General features: G+C 39.7%; 1 protein-coding gene and 1 long non-coding RNA gene across 2 annotated transcripts; one reads left to right on the top strand and one right to left on the bottom strand.

The window, feature by feature from the left end:
* Nucleotides 1–428: 428 nt before the first annotated feature.
* PRMT6 (protein arginine methyltransferase 6) lies at nt 429–6,052 on the bottom strand. Its single transcript, XM_045478467.1, has 2 exons — nt 4,811–6,052; nt 429–2,525 (listed from the first exon to the last, which is right to left on the bottom strand). Exon 1 carries the CDS (start codon nt 6,032–6,034, stop codon nt 4,907–4,909), a length of 1,128 nt encoding a protein of 375 aa, XP_045334423.1. The 5' UTR covers nt 6,035–6,052; the 3' UTR covers nt 429–2,525; nt 4,811–4,906.
* LOC123598351 lies at nt 6,043–13,182 on the top strand. The gene is made up of 3 exons (XR_006712564.1): nt 6,043–6,212; nt 8,962–9,109; nt 13,122–13,182. It is a non-coding gene; the product is annotated as an uncharacterized LOC123598351 (long non-coding RNA).
* Nucleotides 13,183–16,231: the final 3,049 nt, after the last annotated feature.

Genomic DNA, 16,231 nt, shown 5'->3' with positions numbered 1-16,231 from the left:
AAACACTTACTGTCCTCAATCACATTATCTAACCATCTTCTGAATACTCAACTCTTCCTTCCACTCTACACAGGTCAGCATTTCTAGTCCCCTTTCCTGTTGAACTTTTCCAGTGACCAAAATAATAAAATACATAGATTCATACTAAAGGATAGTTTTGTGACCTGTAAGCCTCCCCACCTCCTTTCCATTTTCCTTTTAAGACAATTTGCATTAAAAAGAAAAGCTCTATGGGGCATCTGGGTGGCTCAGTCTGTTAAGCATCTCAGGTCAAGATCTTGGGTGGGTTGGGTTCCTGAGATGAGCCCCACATCCAATGGGGCTCTGTGCGGACAGCTGGAGGCTGGAGCCTGCTCACACTCTATCTCTCTCTCAAAAATAAACACTAAAAAAAAAAAAAAAGTTAAAAAAAAGATCTACAAACCCAATGGAATTTCAAATTGGTTTAATTTCTGGAAATAGAACAAAGGACAGAATGTTCTACTGTCATGCATGTTTCTATAAATGAATAAACTCAAATGGTATTGGTAAGTAGAGGAACAATGTCAGAACATAATGTGGACGGACATTGGTTAGTCGGTTGACTCCCCTCACCAGGCAACAACCACCTGACATAAGGTATACGGACACAGTTGATGCGAGTCAAAAACCTGTCACACCCTATATTCTTCCTCTTGGCACTGTTTGGCCACATGCTGTGTCCTGAAATGTTTATTACACCTTCAATCCATTTTTGTGCATTCTGCTTTCTCAGTAACTCTTCCTTTTTTTCTTCCATCACACTATCTTATTTACTGCAGTATTATTAGGACTAGCATCTTTTTTTTTTTTTTTTTTTAACTGCTGCTATCTTTATTGGTATTCTTAGTACTCTTGGTTACAAAGTTACATAAGTTTTAATTGTCCACCCAAACTAATTTTCCCTGAAGTTCGCCATTTTTAGTGCAAAATATTACAGACTGGGAAGGTTTTCACAAGTACCTCTTTCATCTGATTGCAAGAATACTGGTAAAGCACTTTAAAAAAGTGTGGGGAAGATTTATCTCCACCCCACCTTCCTTTTTGTGCAGGGGGCAGCATGAAAAAAGGAGGAATTTTTTTCCTTCCTTACAGCTTTCTGTATTTGTTGTAAGTTAAAAAGCTACCCAATCAACTAAAAAATTCATCAGTCTTTATTCCAAATTATTATAAATAATGAACTTAATCATCAAAGCTCCCAGAGGAGCACAATTCCAGTGTTACTGGTCATGTCTTACTTTTTATTACAATTTTGTGCTTAGGTAGATCCAGATTTTTAGTTTCAAATGTCTCATCCTACATGCATATGCAATGTTTTGAGGAATAGTCTCATTATATCATCTTCCTCTTTACATCCCATCTTTCTGTGAGGTCCTCATAATCTATGTGATAAGTAACATAGAGAGGAATTCTGCACTTGAGAGGAATTTTAAGTTACAATTGACAAAAGGGCTGGCTTCTCATTCTTGCTTCAGCAGAGGTTAAGATTTAGCTGGATTGAATTCTTCCAGGTTAAATAATGTATGCAAATTACTGGTCTAGGTGATTTTATTCCCCTCTTGTATTCCAGTTGAGGGTACCATTTGCTTATTTATCATAGAAGTTGTTAGATAGTTGGTGTTTATGAAATCATTAAATTAGTGAACACCTCACTGGATGCCTCTCTGATCTCAAGCACAAAGTACCTATAACCAGAATGGCAGAATGTATCTACTTTTCTTTGCTACTGCATTGAGAATTTTCTCCTGGAGGCTTCAGAAAGAATGCCACACTTGATTAGCCCTCTTAGGGAAACGAGTACACGGTATGTTTCACAAGTCCCTAGTAATTAGTAATTGTCAACCTTGAGATCCTATGGTGGCTCTTTGAGGCCTGACTTAGATCCCAATGGAACCTTCTTAAATTAAGAGGTTGTTTGGGGGTAGGAACTGAAATACTTGTGTTCAACTGTCAAGAATTAGCTATGTAAACATAGGCATCCTTCAGTAATGGAGTCTTTTTCCTACTATGTAAAGTGACCTGCCTTTCCTAACACTTACACCATCCCAAGTCTTTAGCCCGTTATCATTTATGTATTTTTCTTTCTGGTTTATCCTATGAACACATCTATTTGGAAGCAAAAGCTATGTTTTATTGGTTTGTATCCTAAGTGCTTCCACAATGACTGTTACCTGGTATTCTCAATAAAATGTCCATTGGTCCAGTGAATGTAAATATTTGGAAAGTTTCACAGTGCTAAATAAATGTAAGCTATCTGAAAAAAGCAGGTAGAACTTCACCGTTTCTTTCTCTTCTTAGGGCTGACAGTTCTTCCTGTGGCCCAAATGACCCTAGGCAATCAGTGCCAGTTCACACAGAGACTGAACAGTGCCTGGATATTGGAACAGGTCACATTCTCATCCTTCTGGAAATGTTGTCACTCCAAAGGGCTTGGACTTCCTTTGGATCATCTGGTGTCCAGTCATACATCGCTTATCATACAAAGCCATGCTGATACTGCCAAACACCTGTAAAAAAAATCAAAATGTTGAATATTTATTCTGTGGTACATTTTATAGGTGTCCAAATGCTTCAGGTTTGCATAGCACTTTTCTGTAATTACAACAGCTAGGAATCACTAAGATCTTACTGTGTACCAGGCATTATATCCTTACATGTATTAACCACATGTATCACATGTGTCACATTTCTATGGAGCATGCATGATTGTTTTACATTTTGCATGAGAACACTGGAGAGGAACAGAAGTTAAGTATTTTGCCCAAGTTCACAGGGTTAAAGAGTGGTGGAGCCTATACCAGCAGGATATGTCTGGTTCAAGTCCTAGCTTTTAATCCTATGCTATGCTGCCTTTCCACTAATTGCTTTAGTAGCTATATTTTTTTTATTACAATTCATTTTTCTTTTGGGAAACAGTTACAAGAATATTACAGCTTACTTTGCCTAAGTATGAAATCATTTCCACTTCTATGGTTACCCTAAGTTTTAATTGGTGTTCTTTGCATGCTTACACTGGTGATGAGAACTCTATAGTATACATAGATTTATAAAAGATATACTGTATTTAAAAAAATGGAATTCGGGGAGAATGCTTTTGTTTGCCCACACAGTAAAGGGATTGTTATAGGAAGTTAAAAAATATTAGAAATTTATTCAAAACCATACAATAAAATTCTAAATATGTGTTCAACTTAAAAAAAGCTGTTCACCCTAAAAAAAAAAGGACCTAGATTAGATCTCCAGCTTAAATCAGGCCCAGCTTGCTATGACTGTTCCATTTATATAGACTGTTAACTATCAAAATGGTGACAACTATCACTACTGTTGCTTGCTATTCAAGGATCTTATAAAGTCATGATTTTGTATGTTTCCCTTCATAACTGAAGATCTCATGTGTTAACACTAAATTTTAGCAAATTAGTTATAATACTTTAGTACCTTAATATGCGATGAATAAAAGAGAAAACTTGGTTACAATGAACAAAAAACTATGTTAGACTATTTCAGACCACTTTTTCACACCTGTTTTCTATTAGCATACAAGCTACCAGTATGAAGAAAAAAGATACATCAAGCATAAATTACCCTTAAACTATATTCTGAAGGGGTTGTAACACTCTTAAGAATTGACAATATTAAAAAGGCAAAAAGCATTATAAGTCACAGTACACAAGACTTCTTACTTCATCTATAAAAATAGAATGAATGCCAATGTTTTATTTGCCACAGGGATAAGGAGGGAAACATCCGTGAAATAAATTTGATAACATGACTCACACTTCATTACAAATGATTTTCCTAAATTCACAACTTTCACATTTGGCTGAGCTAAAAAGAAGAAAGAAAAAAAAAAAAAAAACTCTAAAAAAGGAAATTTCACTTGATGTAAGTAGGCCAGATCACATGATCTCTTTAGATGAGAGTTTAAATGAGTGCACTTCTCCAGCTGGGAAAATATTTTCCTTCATTTAGAGAGGCTAAATAATTTACCCCAAATGATGAATAAACCCTTGGGTCAGGTTCAGAAAAACCTATCAGCCTGTTTAGTAAGAATCACACAAAACTTTATTATGTAACAAATATGAAATAAAACATTTCCTTGTTTAAGTCTTAAAAGATAAGAATTAAAAAATCCATACTAACTTCACCATCTTTCAGATCTTTTCTCCTACATCTACCTTCTAGGTTTCTTGGGTATGCCACACAACTGTATACAGCCAATTTTACTCAATGGAGAAAAGTGTTCAACTTTTTAGCACCCTATGGAAGTAGTAAGTGTAAGAATAGGGTTATTCAAACTGCTTCCTCTTTCTCCTCCCTCTCATTACCAGCAGCAAAGTTTATTTGAAAAACAATGAGGGAGAAGTACTGAAGCCTAGAGGCACCTAGGAAAGGAGGGAATTCAGAGAATGATAGAATATGGCTCTGGAGAGCTATTTAAGTCATACAGGAAATTTATGTACTCTAACAAAACCCTTTACGGTTCTCCCTGGCTACAGATTTAAATGTGAGGTGTCAGGGATGTGCATGGAGCCTTCATAAACTTATATTTTCTTCTGTGTTTTTGCTTTCTTCCCGTGTAACAGAAGAAATAGAAATACAAGTGCTTGGTACCACATGCTTTTAAGGCTCAACAAAGCCCATTGATAAACAAGCTGTTTCCAAAGTTGGGGGCCTCGGGATTTGCTTTTTAAATAAATATCGACAGAAGAATCTCCTCGAAGAGAGGCAAGTCACTCTCCCTCCCCAGAAGCCAAGGGGGAAAAAGGAGACAGAAGGTATTGCCCCCTACTTGCACGTGGAATCTCCCTTTCTCCTCCGAACCCCCCTCCGCCTCTACCACGCGGGTCCTGCAGATTCGGGAGGTAGTTGGGAGAAAAGGCAACGATCAGTCCTCCATGGCAAAGTCTTTGGTCTTCTCCTCCTGGTCGCCTACTTTGTAGCGCAGCAGCACGCGCAGGAGACGGTGGTTATCCCGGGAGGGCAGCAGCGTGATCTCCCCGGAAATGTCCGTATCTTGTTCCACTTGCACAGGTTCGTTCAGGTAGAGGAGTGCCTGCTTCCAGTGCGTGACCGGATGAAAAGGCGAAGTGGACAGCACCAGCGGTTTCTCCGAGTCCCCTCCGGGGAAGGTCACCTGGAACCAGATGGCAAAGCCGTGCATGGGCGCCGAGCCGTAGCAACTGAAGCGGAAGCGTCCGCCCACCCCAGCCTCCAGCTCCTGCTCCAGGCCGGTGCGGGCCAGCTCCAGCTGAGCAAAGCGCTGCGGCCGGGCCAGTACATCCTCCCCAGACAAACCCTGCACCACGATCTCCGAGTGGCCCATAAGGCAGCGCGTGGCGAAGCTCTCCAGGCAGCTCATGTCCACACCATAGAGCTGCTTCACCTGGCTCCAGAAGCCTAGGCGCAACTCCAGCATCTGGTCGCTGATGGGCGCCACGAAGAGCTCGGCGGAAGCCGGCAGGAGAAGACCGCCCTCCTTCAGCCACTTGGTCCGCGCGTAGAGCACAGAGCTCAGCATGGACTCGTGCAAGAGTCCGTAGCCCATCCACTCGCTCACGATGGCATCCACCTGCTCCGGCAACTCCACCGTCTCCACTGGCCCCGGCAAAACGTGCACCCGGTCCTCCAGGCCGTTGAGCCGCACCACCTCCCGGGCCTGTTGCCAGATGGCGCTGGCCTCCACCGCGTACACGCGCCGGGCCCCGGCCTGCACACAGAAGATGCTAAGAATGCCGGTGCCCGCGCCCACGTCCAGCACAGTCTTGCCCCGCAGTGCTGACCAGTTCCGCAGGATGCCCAGGCGATAGGCATCCGTGCGGACGCGGTCCGCAATCATTTCCTCGTGGACGGATATGTCCGAGTAGCACTCGTAGTACAGCTGGTCCCGCTCCCGCCTAGCCCTCCGGGGTCGCAGCAGGGCCGCCTCCTGCTCTCCGCCATCTTCCTCCTCAGCTCCCTCCCCTCCTTCGCCGCCGCCCCCCGACTCAAGCTTTCTTTTCTTGGGCTGCGACATCTTGGCGGCTCCGACCGACTCCCAGCGGGCGTTGCGCCGCTCCTCGCGGCCTCCAGGAAGCGGGGCCTTCTGGGACTTGTAGTGCGCGCCCGCGCCTCCCACTTCCTGGGGGTTCGCAGCACAGGTGCCAGCTAGAAGCCTCAGAGCTCTACTCAACTCTTTTAATTGCTCCTTGGAGGTACAGGAATCCCTTTCCCACCCACCCAGATTTTACGAACCTGTACCTACGCCTCTTTTCCTTAGCTCAATTCCCTTTTGCTTTCACTCCCTTCCTGAAGCCCACACGCGCACAAGACTAAACATCCATGTTTGTCTTGTCTGCTCAACTTTGTCTTGTCTGCTCAAGTGTCTGATTTTATTCCACCGAATCATCCGGGCGACGCCCTTCAGACACTGCCACCTCACCTGGACCATTACTACTCTTAAAGTTCTCCAGGTGGATATTTAAAAATTGCACTCACGTTTTCTTTTCTGTTTTCAATGGCGTTAGGGTGCAAAGAAGGTGTAAATACAACAAAGAAAACCTCTCACGGTGTAAAACTTTGGTTCTGATTCCGGTGAGAGCACAACTTAACTAAAAAGATTAAGACGGATTGTATGACCACTCTTGCCTTCAATTACCCACCCACACCAGCAACAAGGAATCTTCATTGCAGTCTGAGAATTATGTTGCTGGTCTCTATTTGAGGAGAGTACTTACTTAACTCAGTCTTGCTCTGGTAATTCAGTGGCTAATTCAAAATTTAAATCTTGGAAGGGTTCATGCTGAAGAACAGTTGAAAAGCAAGGGTGATTTGATACAGTGAAACCTATTGCCAATTGTATTCTGGTAACCAATTAAAACTTTTTTCCTCAGAAATAACTGAGTCCTTCCTCCCTTATGCTCACTTTTCCACTGCAACTCAGTTTTTTTCTGTGTGATATTTTGTCTGGACAAGATTGATACTCTCCCTCTTCTGTTTTTCTTTCAGTCACCTATCAGCTATTAATTTCTTCCCTCTGTGTTGTTCATAGTAGCAATAAAATAGCTTTAAAATGTGATTTCTGTATGAGTGTCTGTATTTTTAACACTGTGAGAATAAAATTTTCTCCCAGCTTCAAAAAAAATCACATTGAGGAAAATTGACTTTTATTTTCTTGTAGTCTCAAGCCATGTCTATCTAAACAATGGGCCTATATGCCTCATCTGGGGAAAAATTTCCTTTACCTTTACTTCCTTCTACTAATCTCTTATTTAACGAAATAGGTTTGTTGACCAGACAAACCTCGGCTCTACTTCTAACTCAGGGCTCTCACTTCTTGCTGCTCAGTAGAATCATCTGTGTAGCATTTAAGAAATACCTATCCCTGTGTCCCACCTCAAAGTTACCAAAACAGAACCATTTCAGTGGAGCCTGGGCATATAGTTTTAAAAGCTTCCCAGGGAATTTGAATGTGCAGCCACTGTTTCTAAGATGATCTTAGTTAAATCTTGCTTCATTATTTTCATTGGGTAAAATTATCTTTTTTTCAATGGCCTGGGCTCAACCACTTAAGACCACAAGTCCTCAAAGCAGCTCTTCTATATTTCTGCCCAGTTTGATAGCTTGTTTGTTGTTGTTTTAAATAGAGGCACAGAGCAAGCCAGGGGATTAGAGTTTTAAATGTGACCACTTTAATGTATGACTTCTAGGTTGTTACTTTGTGCATACCTCTCCTTTCCTTCCTCCAAATCCTTCCCTTCCCCTTTTAAATGCACTGACTCCTCCAACCAATTTTCAATGCACTTACTTATAGTCTCTTTTAAGAAAATTCTGAATATAACTTTCATTGGTTCTCCCTCCAAAATATATCTTGAGCCCATCTTTTTTTCCTTCTCCCTTGCCAGCACCCTAGTCTAATCTTCCATCTTTGCTTTGCTGGAAATCAGTCTCCTAAAAGATGGCTCAGCTTCTAAACATACCAGTATCCAATCCATTGTCCACGTAGCTATAAGAATGAGCTTTACAAAACCCAAATTAGACCATGTCACTCTCCAGTAACTTCCCATTCTAGGTCCTGAAACAATCCAGTAACTTCAGATAACTTCCAATCTCATCTCATGATACCCTTCCCAACTCACTGGGCTCCAGATGTTCTCTTTCCTGGCTCAGGTTTTCACTTCTGCTCTTCTAGGCTTGGAACGTTGTTTTTCATGTTAGTACTTAACCTCAGTGGCTTCTTCTCCTCCATTAGGTCTCAGCTTACATACTGCCTTCTGATAAAGGCCCTCTTTGGCTACCTTAAATATTATTTTCTAATACTGGTTATTGCTTTATTTTCTATTGTTTAATGCTTTTATTATTTGTATGTATTAGTTTATTTCTGTATTTGTTTTTTTGTAAAACATAAACTCCAAGAGGCTTGGACTTTTGTTTCCCCCCTATTGTAGTTCCTAGCACTAGCACAGGTCCTGGCATATAGAGCGCTCAGGAAATAGTCTTCAATGAAGAGTATTGTGGAAATAGTTAGATAGGAAATAGTTAAATAGTTAATTATTCATAGGGGAAGCAGAAGAGTTTTGTTTTTTTTGTAGTTCGTAGTATGACAATTTGACTCTGATAAATGCTGAGATAAATCCAGATATAGATTGAATTTAGGATGCTCCCAAGTGTGAGAGTTGCTTTATTTGCAAACACTCTTAACCCTTCTAGACAGAATAATGTTAAGCTCTACATTTTATGCCCAGACTAGAGAAGAAATGGCCTGTGGCTGTCTCCCCTCCTGCACATTGGCTTGATATAGAGAGAGATTTCTTTACTCATCTTTTCTACCACACTGAGTTGTTTTAAGTAGGAAAGGAGCATAGATCATCGTTCTCCTCTATGTCGTGTAGCTCTAGCAAACCACCTGGTTGGGAGGAGAGTTGGAGCTCAGCTGACAGAGCATTCTTTGTGTTTTTATTTCAGTGGTCTACTCACCACATCCATTTGATGCTCAATCCCAATGTCTTTCAAATGAATGGATCTTCAAATTGATTTAATACATCTTTACCAGCATTAAAAAAAAAAAAAAAAAGAAGAAATAGAAAATCTCAAGTACATGAAATGAGTAAAGGTGAGTTTTATTTCAATACTCACTGGTTTCACTTAAGTATACTATATATGTATTTCTTGCTCCAGATTATGGTTTGAAAGTTTGAAATCCACAGCTTGTTCTCCAAAGGTGCTGTTAATCTTACATTTCTGTACCTTTCCTTTGGGTTTGTCCACTCACTCATCTATTTAGATAATGTTCAAATGTTATCATTTATTTGTAGCTTTTTTTCAACCAGTCTGTGACTGATAATACTTACATATAATTCTTTTTTCACTTATCCCATTGGACCACAGCTACTTACATATCTGGCTTTTCCATGTTAGATGGTGTATATTTGAACACCAAGAGTTTATATTTTTCACTTTGATATTGAGAATCGAGTGTATTGTGCTGGAATATGAACCATTTTGACATTCTCAATTGTTGTTCCTGAGTGCACATGGCATCATAGATGTGTTTTGTATGACTAGGAGAAAGATGATTGATTTTCTGTATCACACGCATTGATGTATTTATCCATTTATTCAATAAACATTTGGACTTCTCCTCTGCATTAAATATTCTAGAAACAGGGGCTCCTGGGTGGCTCAGTTGATTAAGCATCTGACTCTTGATATTGGCTTGGATCATGATCTTGAGGTTGTGAGATTAAGATTGAGCCCCACATCAGGCTTGGTGCTGATAGCATGGAGCCTGCTTGGGATTTTCTCTCCCCCTCACTCTCTGCCCTCCCCATGTCCCTCTCTCGCTCTCTCCCTCTCTCTCAAAGTAAATAAACATTAAAAAAAAGATTCTAGAAACAAAGAACATATCAAGAAACAAAAGACAAAAATCTCTACCTCCACAGAGCTTATATTTTTGTATTAATATTATTTTATTTACCATTCTTACATTGCCTTACTTAAGCAAATTATTATACCACTTTTAATTCTCACATTTTTTCCTATATTAATTTATTTGTGGAATTTGCTGGTGTGATTCCCTCTCACAAATATTTAAAATTTTTTCCTCTTTAATTTGAAGGTCTGTTTAAAAATGTATTTTAAAGCCTGGAATTAGAATTGAAGGCAGTTCCTTCAGGATTTCAAGATTTCATTGTAGTTCTCAAAGTGTGTGTTGGGAAATGGTAAAGGAGCAATGACATGAAAAATGTTATAAATATCTCTCTGATATGAATATTCATTAAATGATGTAGTTCTTACCATTCCATAGTTGCTTGGAAGCTGTCAGCATTGAAAAAGGCACTTCTATCTAAACAAACAAACAAAAAAACCCAAAAACCCCAAAACAAACCTTTGTAGAAAATGAAGGTAAAAGATGGGGCACCTGGGTGGCTCAGTCGGTTAAGCGTCCGATTTCGGCTCAGGTCATGATCTCATGGCTTGTGAGCTTGAGCCCCGCATGGGGCTCTGTGCTGACAGCTCAGAGCCTGGAGCCTCTTCAGATTCTGTGTCTTTCTCTCTCTCTGCCCCTCCCCCACTCACACTCTGTCTCTCTCTCTCAAAAATAAATAAAGATTAAAAGTAAGTAAATAAACATTAAAAAAAAAAAAAGAAAATGAAGGTAAAAGATGGTGATTTTTCTGTTTAAACAAATTGGAACATCAAACATAAAAAGCATAGGTGTATGTAATTCTCTTGATGTACATAGTGTCTTTCCATGGTGTATTGGCCCAGCTATTAAACCAAATACTAAAACAGATGAATAGTAAATTCATAGCTCCCTGATGATATTATTATTTAAAAAAATTTTTTTTAATGTTTATTTATTTTTGAGACAGAGAGAAACAGCGCATGAGTGGGGGAGGAACAGAGAGAGAGGGAGACACAGAATCTGAAGCAGGGTCCAGGCTCTGAGCTGTCAGCACAGATCCCGATGTGGGGCCCAAACCCATAAACCGTGAAATCATGACCTGGGCTGAAGTTGGATGCCCAACCAACTGAGCCACCCCGGCACCTCTCCCTGATGATATTATTAATAGTTGTAATTCTTTTAAAAAATGTTTGTGTTAAATTATTTAGGTAGTCACAACAAAGATATTATGAATGTAATCCATAATTATCAATTTGGTTTAAAATTTGGTTTATTGAGCCCTTTTAAAATATTGAATGCATCATTTTAACAATTTCAAGTACAAATATTGGCTATGACATTTTAACTATTGCTACTACAAATCATGCCACTATAATGGAAACAGTACAAAACCCCCCAGGAATGTTCGTTATAATATGGGGAAAAGTAATATATCAGTGCATCTATGGAAATTTGCTCATCTGCCACAGGAGTAATAAGAATCAGGTAACTTGAAGAAAATTAGATATTAAACTTAACGAATATTATTTAATAAGCTCTTCCTCTCTATCTTTTTTCTTTTATGAAAACCAGTATAAAGAAAGTCAACCATTTTCTTCAACCAGATGCTTATGATCTCATAGTATTTTGCTATTGAGGACATTTAAAATGCATAAAAGTAAATGTAGTCACAGTAGACCTGTGATTCTCAAAGTATGGTTTCTAGATCAACAGGTTTTTTTTTTTTTTTTTTAAGTTTATTTATTTATTTCGAGAGACACAGTGAGCATGAGCAAGGGAGGGGCAGAGAGGGAGAGAGAGAGAATCCCAAGCAGGCACCACACTGTCAGCGTGGAGCTGGATGCAGGGTTTGATCTCATGAACCGTAAGATCATGACCTAAGCCAAAATCAGGAGTCAGATGCTTAACCGACTAAGCCATCCAGGCTCTCCTCGAGATCAACAGTAATAGTATCACCTGGAAAATCACACAAGTGTGGACCCCGCTCTATATCTAATGAATTAGAATCTCTGGGGTTAGGGTTCTGCAATCTTTCTTCTAATATCCCTTTAGGTAGTTCTGGTACATCGAAATTTGAGAACAACCACACACAATTTGAAGAGTGCCAGGACCAGTGTGAGGCCAGGTGGAGTTTATGGAATGGAAGGTCTATTTTTTCCCCCTATTGCTATGAAACAAATTATTACAAATTTAGCAACTTAAAACAAACTTTTTCTTTTCTTTTATTTCCTAGTGTCCATGAGTCATGAGTTCAGGCACTGCAAGGCTGTACTCAACATGTCAGCCCAGCCACATTCCTTTTTGGAGCTTGGGATTCTCTATCAAGTTCACATGGTTGGCAGAATGCAGTTCCTTGCAGTTGTAGGAATGAAGGTTCCTTCCTCTTCCTGATTATCTGATAGGGGCTACTTTCGCTTTTAGAGGCTTCTGGCAATTCCATGCCATGCCCAGTCTTTCTCACAACATGACAGCTTACTTCTTCAAGGGCAGCAGAAGAAGCTTTCTGACCTTGGGGAGGGCTCTAGCAAAAATCATTCTCTTGTTCCCACCCACCCCCATCTCCCTTTTAACTAACTAAAAATCAACTGGGAACTTCAATTCCATCTGAAAATAATATTTTTCAGCTGCAGAAAATGGTTCTGGGTAAAGAGACAAAGGGTGTGTTCCTACTGAAGCTTCATAAATATTGTGAAATATCTGTAAATAAGTGTATGTCTCAGAGAACTATGGGTGTAGCTCACGGCATGTGGAGATGACTGTATCAAACAGATCAGAAACAAAGTTTTGAACAAGCTATGACCATATCTGAGCAGAAAATTTTAATGCCACTAGCTGCACACATTGCCTACTACTGTTGAGTTTCTGAATCCTGCTAGGTGAGAAAGCACACTCCAAATAGTGACCACTTTTCTAGTCTGGGTCCAAGAAGTGAATACTTTCAGAATAAAGCCAGGTGGAGCTGGGCCTAAGTAAACCCAGGAGAGCCGACTAGATTGCAACTCCCATGTGGTGGAAGCAAGGAACAAATTCTTTTGTTACAGTGAGCCACTGAGATATTGGGGTTGTTGCTGCAGCAAAAACAAAGCTGACTTATACAATATGTGTACAGAATGAGATCGTTAGAGAACCACCACCCAGGTCAGGACATTTAAAACACCACCAGTGACAGAAGTGTCCCTGTGTCCCTCCAATTCTGTACTTTCCCTCTTCTCCACAGGTATATATCCTGATAATACCATAAAAAGATTCAGTGAACTTCGTGTACATCTGATCACACAGTATGTGTTCCCTTGTGCCTAATTTCTTTTGCTCACCATTATGGCTGTGAGATTCATCCCTGTGACGATGTGTAGAAGTATTCTCTTCACTTTCATTGCTTTATTTTATAGTATTCCATTGTATGAATATACCATAATTTGTTTAACTGTTTCTGCTATTGTACAGATCCTCTGAGGTGGAAATAATCATTCCTACAAGGAATTTTGTAGTGTTATTTTTTTCTTGTACAGTTCTTTTGACCCTTAAAGTTTTCTACTTTATATAAATAACTTATTTTTATCATCCTATTATATATTAAGTGCCTAATAATAGTTAAAACTTATTGTGTTTAGCATTGCCTAAATGTTTTTTTTTTTTTTTTTAATTTTTTTTTTCAACGTTTATTTATTTTTGGGACAGAGAGAGACAGAGCATGAACGGGGGAGGGGCAGAGAGAGAGGGAGACACAGAATCGGAAACAGGCTCCAGGCTCTGAGCCATCAGCCCAGAGCCCGACGCGGGGCTCGAACTCACGGACCGCGAGATCGTGACCTGGCTGAAGTCAGACGCTTAACCGACTGCGCCACCCAGGCGCCCCATAGCATTGCCTAAATGTTTTATATGCATTATTAATTAATTCATTCAACAAATATTTTTTAAATTTTATTTTTTTAATTTGCATGCAAATTAGTTAGCATATAGTGCAACAATGATTTCAGAAGTAGAGTCCTTAATGCCCCTTACCCATTTAGCCCATCTACCCTCCCACAACCCTTCTAGTAACCCCCTCTGTTTGTTCTCCATATTTGAGTCTCTTATGTTTTGTCCCCCTCCCTATTTTTATATTATTTTTGCTTCCCTTCCCTTATGTTAATCTGTTCTGTGTCTTAAAGCCCTCATATGAATGAAATCATATGGTATTTGTCTTTCTCTGACTAATTTCACTTACCATAATACGCTCTAGTTCCATCCATGTAATTGCAAATGGCAAGATTTCATTCTTTTTGATTTCTGAATAATACTCTATTGTATATGTATACCACATCTTCTTTATCCGTTCATCCATCCATGGACATTGGGGCTCTTGCCATACTTTGGCTATTGTTGATAGTGCTGCTAAAAACATTGGGGTACATGTGCCCCTTTGAAACAGCACACCTCCATCATTTGGATAAATACCTAGTAGTGCAATTGCTGGGTGGTAGGATAGTTCTATTTTTAATTTTTTGAGGAACCTCCATACTGTTTTCCAGAGTGGCTGCACCAGCTTGCATTCCCACCAGCAATGCAAAAGAGATCCTCTTTCTCTGCATCCTGGCCAACATCTGTTGTTGCCTGAGTTGTTAATGTTAGTCATTCTGACAGGTGTAAGGTGGTATCTCATTGTGGTTTCGATTTGTATTTCCCTGATGATGAGTGATGTTGAGCATTTTTTATGTGTCAGTTGGCTATCTGGATGTCTTCTTTGGAGAAGTGTCTGTTCATGTCTTTTGCCCATTTCTTCACTGGATTCTTTGTTTTTTGGGTGTTGAGTTTGATCAGTTCTTTATAGATTTTGGATACTAACCCTTTATCTGGTATGTCTTCTCCCATTCTGTCAGTTGCCTTTTAGTTTTGCTGATTGTTACCTTTGCTGTGCAGAAGCTTTTTATTTTGATGAGGTCCCAGTAGTTCATTTTTGCTTTTGTTTCCCTTGCCTCTGGAAATGTGTTGAGTAAGAAGTTGCTGCGGCCAAGATCAAAGAGGTTTTTGCCTGCTTTCTCCTTGAGGATTTTGATGGCTTCCTTTCTTACATTGAGGTCTTTCATCCATTTTTGAGTTTATTTTTGTGTATGGTATAAGAAAGTGGTCCAGGTTCATTCTTCTGCATGTCGCTGTCCAGTTTTCCCAGCACCACTTGCTGAAGAGACTGTCTTTATTCCATTGGATAGTCTTTCCTGCTTTGTCAAAGATTAGGTGGCCATACGTTTGTGGGTCCATTTCTTGGTTCTCTATTCTGTTCCATTGATCTGAGTGTCTGTTCTTGTGCCAGTACCATACTGTCTTGATGATTACAGCTTTGTAGTATAGCTTGAAGTCTGGGATTGTGATGCCTCCTGCTTTGGTTTCCTTTTTCAAGATTGCTTTGGCTCTTCGGGGTCTTTTCTGGTTCCATACATATTTTAGGATTATTTGTTCTAGGTTTGTGAAGAATGCTGGTGTTATTTTGATAGGGATTGCATTGAATATGTAGATTGCTTTCGGTAGTATTGAAATTTTCATAATATTTGTTCTTCCTATCCAGGAACATGGAATCTTTTTCCATTTTTTTGTGTCTTCTTCAATTTCTTTCATAGGCTTTCTATAGTTGTCAGTGTATAGATTTTTCACCTCTTTGGTTAGATTTATTCCTAGGTATTTTATGGTTTTTGATGCAATGGTAAATGGGATCGATTCCTTGATTTCTCTTTCTGTTGCTTCATTGTTGGTATATAGGAATGCAACTGATTTCTGTGCATTGATTTTGTATCCTGCAACTTTGCTGAATTCATGAATCAGTTCTAGCAGTTTTTTGGTGGAATCTTTTGGGTTTTCCATATAGAGTATCATGTCATCTATGAAGAGTGAAAGTTTGACCTCCTCCTGGCCGATTTGGATGCCTTTTATTTCTTTGTGTTGTCTGATTGCAGAGGCTAAGACTTCCAATATTATGTTGAATAACAGTGGCGAGAGTGGATATCCCTGTCTTGTTCCTGATCTTGGGGGGAAAACTCTCAGTTTTTCCCCATTGAGGATGATATTAGCATTGGGTCTTTCGTATATGGCTTTTATGATCTTGAGGTATGATCCTTCTATCCCTACTTTGTTGAGGGTTTTTATCAAGAAAGGATGCTGTATTTTGTCAAATGCTTTCTCTGCATCTATTGAGAGGATCATATGGTTCTTGTCCTTTCTTTTATTGATGTGATGCGTCACATTGATTGTTTTTCGGATATTGAACCAGCCTTGCTTGCCAGGTATAAATCCCAGTTGGTCATTGAGATAATTTTTTTAATGTATGTTGGATCTATTTGGATAATATCTTGTTGA

The sequence above is a fragment of the Leopardus geoffroyi genome, chromosome C1 (assembly GCF_018350155.1).
Source record: "Leopardus geoffroyi isolate Oge1 chromosome C1, O.geoffroyi_Oge1_pat1.0, whole genome shotgun sequence".
Lineage (NCBI taxonomy): Eukaryota > Metazoa > Chordata > Mammalia > Carnivora > Felidae > Leopardus > Leopardus geoffroyi.
The sequence above is the reverse complement of the archived record's forward strand: the minus strand, read 5'-3'. Positions and strand labels throughout refer to the sequence as shown.